General features: G+C 42.4%; 1 protein-coding gene across 1 annotated transcript in view; it reads right to left on the reverse strand.

Annotated features, from left to right (window-relative positions):
- The window catches only part of AP3D1 (adaptor-related protein complex 3, delta 1 subunit), a 37,714-nt gene extending 32,400 nt beyond the window's left edge, over positions 1-5,314 (reverse strand). Inside the window, exon 1 of the mRNA XM_010001494.1 lies at positions 5,228-5,314. Within this exon, the coding sequence (XP_009999796.1) occupies positions 5,228-5,314 (87 nt within the window). The remainder of the gene's footprint in view (positions 1-5,227) is intronic.
- Between the last annotated feature and the right edge of the window lie 1,235 nt (positions 5,315-6,549).

The raw sequence follows: 6,549 nt of genomic DNA on the forward strand, positions 1-6,549 counted from the left end.
AGCAGGAATTGCATGTTAAAGGAAGACATGCTGACCACCAAACAAGCCTCTTCTCTACAGAGGTACCTATCTGTCCTGCTGGATGTGGCCAGTGTATTGCATCTGCCAAAACTGGAGATGGCATTGCCCCCAAATGGGTAACTGTGAAGGGTGCAGGTGACTTCTCCAGGAAGCAGAATATTTGGGACTCTAAACTGTCACCTGAGAGTGATTCAGATCCAGACAACTCACATGGAAAGTTTAAACTCTTAACCTTCTGATAGAAGAAAATACACACTCAATCAGAAATGCTGAAAGAATGACTTACACAACATGCTACTGATCTACACCTACATTGTACCTGGCCTTGAATATTTCATGCCCACATAAGAGCACACTGGAGCAGTGTCACAGAATCCTTCACATGTGTATCTCATTGCCACATTCTCCTCAGTGCAGAGCACTAACATGCAGGTTCTCAGTCTTTATGTCCATGACCAGAAAGCATTATTGCTATTTTCCATTAACATTAACTTAAGCTTCCTGAAAACCTCCTGGAAACTGGAAGTAAACCATTATGTGGCCAGGAGGGGCCAAATACAGAGTACAGAAAAAGCCCAATCACATACAGGCGAGCACAGCTGAATACAAGCTCCCAGGTCACTGGCCACACTTGGTGGCCCCAGCAGCCAGCAAGCAAACCCATCCAGCAGCACATCTAAGATAATGAGCAACTTTTGGAAAGTATATTACAGAACAAAGAATGAGAGGTGAAACTAAAATAAGGGATTTTGCAGAGCAGAAAGAAGTCCAGCTGTACTTCAAATCCTAAAAGACTACAAGGAATGAAAGACCCTATATATAGAAAGCTTTAAAGGATCAGTAGGTATTAACTTTTTGTTAATCTCTTGTGGAGTGTTCTGTCATGAATGAGCAGTATGAAGAAAACTGATCTATTTAGACCCCAACCACAACACCCTAGGTTTGCCATCACATTTAACATCTCCATAAATGCGAAGCAGGATGCACACATGGATCTTTGGTGAAAGGTCTTCCTTGGTCTCTGACCAGTGGAATTGCTGCCTCTGCAAAGCACAGGAGGCTGCACCCAGTGTTTTCAGACCGGCAGATGCCCTCAGGCCCCACAGTTCACCCTGCAAGCTGTTCAATTCAGATAGCCAAGCCTGACAGTGACAGGGAGACCAACCACTTGATGAAATGAAGAAAAAAATGGGAGTCACTTAGCAAGGCCTAAATGTTTGCAGGAAAAAAACTGCAACAGGACAAAGTCTGGATACTTTTCCCAACGTGATGCATGTATAGTTTTTCCATGAATTCTTCTAACATAGTCATCTCCTAGTGTGGTAATTAAAAATAAGTACTTCCCAGGATGTAACTGGATGAGTTTTTCCCTAAATGCTTTTGAGATCTCATGAAGAAAGGAAAGCAAAGGGAAAATATTTCAGAGTTCATTATGCTCACAGTATTGATTCTAACATCAATATGTCTTAAGTATTAATTCTTTACTAATCCTGTGACAGTCTTATTTGAAGTTTCCCTGGGGATGCTACTCAATTGCTCACACATTTTCACCAGTCAACCAAAGAGCACTTCTAAGTCATAATATTTATAGACCTTTGGACATTGCCAGCCAGACTGCCTTGAGCAAGGGAGGCGATTACAAGGCAGCCTTTCATTCCTGGTGTAGTGGAGAACAAGCAGAGCCGTTAAGCAAAAGAACACCCTGAGAATGGTGGCGATCCCAGCAAAGCTGCAAGTCTGCAGTCAGAAGCTGAAGGGCACTTGGTAACACAGGGGGAAAAAGCTGAGAGCAGCTCTTTTATTCCTCCTATGCTGCCAAGGGGGAAAATAACCTTTCCCAGTGGAAAAGGCTCATTAATGAAATGCTATAGCAACCACTTGGGTGATTATTTTCTCTCACATACTCCTCGGGAGGAGGAAGATTTCAGAAGCACACTCAGAGCAGGGCAGCTAAAGCCCAAGGAAAACATGCAGATGTCAGCAGAAATTACTCCAAGCTGTGAATACAGCCCTAAATTGTAACTCCTGTTTCTTCATGAATTCCACCAAAGAGATGCAGTAAGCATTTTTATATCCATGACCAAAATACACAAGCTAATTTTAAAAAGAAGCCCAAATTCCTCAGGAATTCCAAGAAAATATGAGCATTTAAATTAGTGCAAGTGGCTAAAATAAGAATGAAGGTATCACAAATCAAAGACACAATCCCTCTGAAACAGAGGGAATCAGGAAAGGAAAAGTGGGTCATGGGAAAAAGCCCAAACGTCTGTTTTCAGGATTTTTCCTTTCCCAAGCCATATTTTTTGAATTAACTTGGCAAAAACATTAGAACTTCATTTATTCCAAGCTCTGGCCAAGACAGAATTTGGGGTTTGCTGACAATAACTGAGAGGTTCACAAAAGACTAGTATTTTTTTCAACCAATATGTGAATGAAGTTGAAAAATCACCAATTCCTAGGAAATGTGAGTCTCTTGTGCTGTACTTTTGTCAGCTAATGACACTATCAGAATGGCTACTGCTGCAGCATCCATATTGCTGCTTTACATTAAATTTAATCATGAAAGCTGTTTATTTCAAATAGTCTGAAAGGAGTTGTGCTCTTATTTCAACCATATACCAATTTTTCAACATCAAAAGGCAGCAAACCCTGCCCTTATCACTTAGGGTTACAGTCAAATAAACCAAATATGCAGCAGAATCATAGAATCATGGGAGGTGTGGATTGGAAGGGAGTTTTAAAGAACATCTAGTTCCACCCCCCCTGCACCCCTCCTCCACACCTCCCACCAGCCCAGGTTGCTCCAAGCCCCATCCAACCTGCCCTTCAACACTGCCAGGGATGGGGCAGCCACAGCTTCCCTGAGCAACCTGGGCCAGGCTCTCACCACCCTCACACTCCACAATTCCCTCCTCATGTCTCACCTCAATCTCCCTCTGCCAGTTTTCATCCCTTCCCCCTTGTCCTCTCCCTCCCTGCCCTTGTCCCAAGTCCCTCCCCAGCTTTCCTGGAGCCCCTTCAGGCCCTGGAAGCTGCTCTAAGGTCTCCCTGGAGCCTTCTCTTCTCCAGGCTGAACACCCCAACTCTCCCAGCCTGATCCAGAGCAGAGCTGCTCCAGCCCTTGGATCATTGAATCCTCCACCAAAGTTCCCATCAGGATCCAGCCTCAATCCACCAGATCTGCTGCAGCTGATTTGAGATTCAAACCTCTCACTCACTGCAACAGCAAAGTGCTTCCCACTCAAATGAAACAGTAAAATCTCACTGAATATTCATCTCCACTTCCCTGGCACTTTCAGGGTTAAACACTATTTTAAGGAAAGGATTATTATGGGGAAATGCCAAAAGGAGCAAAATATGATCTGATATAAATGTGTAACTACAGCATCATGAATCAGAAGTTTGAAGTAAAACATAAAAATAAATAACTAAGGACAAAATACGACATTTGTTTTAAGCATTGTAGTGTTCCTCTTTCTTTTGTACCACTTGGAGACATATGCTTGCCATTAAACTGCATGAAATCACATTGAGCACAAGCACATGACGATCACAGAATTACAGATTCAAAGAATGGTTTGGCTGGGAAGGGACCTTTAAAGGGCACCTAGTCCAACCCCCTGCAGAGAGCAGGGACATCTTCAACTAGAGGTTGCTCAGAGCCCCATCCAACCTGACCTTGAACATACTCAGGGAAAGGAGATCTACCACCTCTCTGGGCAACCTGTGCCAGTGTTTCACCACCCCAATACTAAAAAATGGCTTCCTTATATCTAGTTTAAATCTCCCCTCTTTTAGTTTAAAACCATCACCCCTTGTCCTATCCCTACAGGCCTGCTTAAAAGTTTCTTCCTATGTGACCATTTCACATGAAAGAAAGATATCCACTGCTCCAATTTCCAAAAAGCCAGCAACAACTGCTTTTTGTTCCAACAATCTTAAGAAATACTACCTGTGAGGTACAAGCCATGGGACACGACCATGATGCTTAAGACAAAAGGCAGTTCCACCTCTGACACCTTGGAGAGATGGAGCAACTTTAGAATTTGTGCTTCAAGATCCTCCTACAAGCACAGCACAGATCAACTGCCACTTCCTAACTGGGCAAGAAGACTGGGATGAAATATGCATCACTTACCAGTCTTCTAGAAAACCCCTCCAAAGCACCAATTAATGTCAACAAATACCACTGAACTTGTCAAATAAAATTTATACACTCATAATTGACAACAGCACCTAAAGCACATGCATCGTACCATGACAGCACAGAATAAATCAACTGAAGTAACAGAGAAGAGCATGAAAAAGCAAAACGTGCTGCTTTCCACTCACCTGGACACAACCATAGGGGTAAGAATATTGTACATTAGCTTCTGTGCCTGGGGAGGGTTTTTTGGTGTGCATGGAGTGATAGAAAAAAGAGGAATGGATTTAGTGTTATGTTTGGGAATGGAAGAAGGGAAATTTATGTTTGACATGAGGAAGAAATTCTTCCCTGTAAGGGTGGTGAGACCCTGGCCCAGGGAAGCTGTGGCTGCCCCATCCCTGGCAGTGTTGAAGGGCAGGTTGGATGGGGCTTGGAGCAACCTGGGCTGGTGGGAGGTGTCCCTGCCCATGCAGGGGGTTGGGACTAGATTGATCTTGAAGGTCCCTCCGAACCCAAACCATCCCATGATTCCATCATTCTGTCATACATAACTAAAAATATTATTTATATACTGTAGAAAAAACTATCTGAGATTAGTAACATGATCCTTAAGACTACACCACAGCTGGAGAGAGAAAGAATTCCAAAGCACATGTAGAGAAGAGCATGAAAAAGCAAAATGTGCTGCTTTCCACTCACCTGGAAACAACCATAGGGGTAAGAATAGCTGGAGAGAGAAAGAATTCCAAAGCACATGCTATCTCACAACTAACTTCACCAATACCATAAAGCAATAAGCATGTAACAGAATATAAGCCATAACCGAGAAACTGCACAGCATTAATTTAAGCAGGTTTGCATCAGTCAAAATAAACTGGTGCAGAGGTGAGTTGGAGGCAATGAAGACCTCAGAAAACATGGAACAAGTTGAAAGGCATTTTGAAAAAGCCACACTTATCTTTCTTCACTCAGCTGTTGGTAACAACATTGCTATATGGGTTGTAACATCTTGGTTTGCCTTTGCAACCTTGCTTTCCAGGGATTTATTTATTCACTCACCTTGTAGGTAGCCTTAAGATCCCAGACCCATGTACTGTTCTCATCAGTGACAAACACTGGAGGTATGAAGGTGAAACCTTCCTGCATTTCATTTGCAGTAGTCTTCTCCTATATTATTTATTAGAAACATGATGCATTATCCACTACCTCCTTGTCTATTACAACCAAAGTGAGAAGCAAGACTCCTTGGCCAAACAACCCTGATAGAGGAATGTGAAAAGTCAATTTACACTTTTTTTCTTTACCAGCTGAAATTTGGCATGATCCACCCACCCTAAACTGATTCATAAACCAATAAAAACCTTTGACCCCTATTTTTAAAATGCAGAGAGATGCTAAACAAGTACTGTACACCTACAAGTCTCAGAGCAGACACTGATCAACTCCAAAGAAAGCATCCCAACACCAGGAGGCACTGCAGAAAAACACATGATCTTCTGAACAGCTATGTAACAGAGGATTTTATTTCAGAAAAGGAAAAGATGCAGCTGCTTTTACAAAGTGACTCCAAGCAAGACCAAGTGGGTGATGCTGCCCCAGACACGCTGAGTGCTGCAGCACCAGCAGCACCTCCCCAAGCAATGGTGTGTCTTGACAATGGTGTGGCAGACAAGAGGCTTTTCAAGCAATTTACCCAAAGACAACTGAAGTATTTCACACACGAGAGCACCTGTGCAGGAAGTGGAGCACAGTTCCACAAGCTGTACTGGACCCCCAGGCAGGCCAGATTGCCATGCCAACAATGAAGTGGGTATTAAATAGCAAAACCCAAACCAAAACCACCCCAGCACAAATCAGCAAAGCTCTAGAAATGTCCCTTCATATCTCTCCAGCCTGATCAGTCCTTAAATATAAATAAAGCTCCACTCTGATCACAGTATTTGTTAATTTAATTGCACAGCAATTAAAAAATCCTCAGGGGCTTGTGATGTCTAAATCATATTGGAGCAGACAACTTTTAAGACCAGAGAGACGTGTCAGACAAACCGCCTGTCCCTGCAAACACAAGATGAACTCAAGATTTTTATTTTTGTATTACTAGGCAAAAAGCTATGCAAGAAATTTTACAGTAGATTGTTCAATGTGCTATTTCCAGGCATATTTCTGTGCATATTTTCAGGCTTTGATAAAAGCAGGCTTCATTACAAGTGTGAGTTTTGTTGTATGTATAGTAAATAGTCACTTCCCTCTAAGGAGCTAAAGTAGCTATTGTTTGTGAGTCTTAGTTGACTGGAATTAGTTCAAAGAGAAATAGCACAAAAAGAAGATGCTAAACGATGTATTAATACTATATATAAATGTAACACCAAAAATACTACAAA

This window comes from Chaetura pelagica, unplaced genomic scaffold, assembly GCF_000747805.2.
Source record: "Chaetura pelagica isolate M959 unplaced genomic scaffold, ChaPel_1.0 scaffold437, whole genome shotgun sequence".
In the NCBI taxonomy this organism is placed as follows: domain Eukaryota; kingdom Metazoa; phylum Chordata; class Aves; order Apodiformes; family Apodidae; genus Chaetura; species Chaetura pelagica.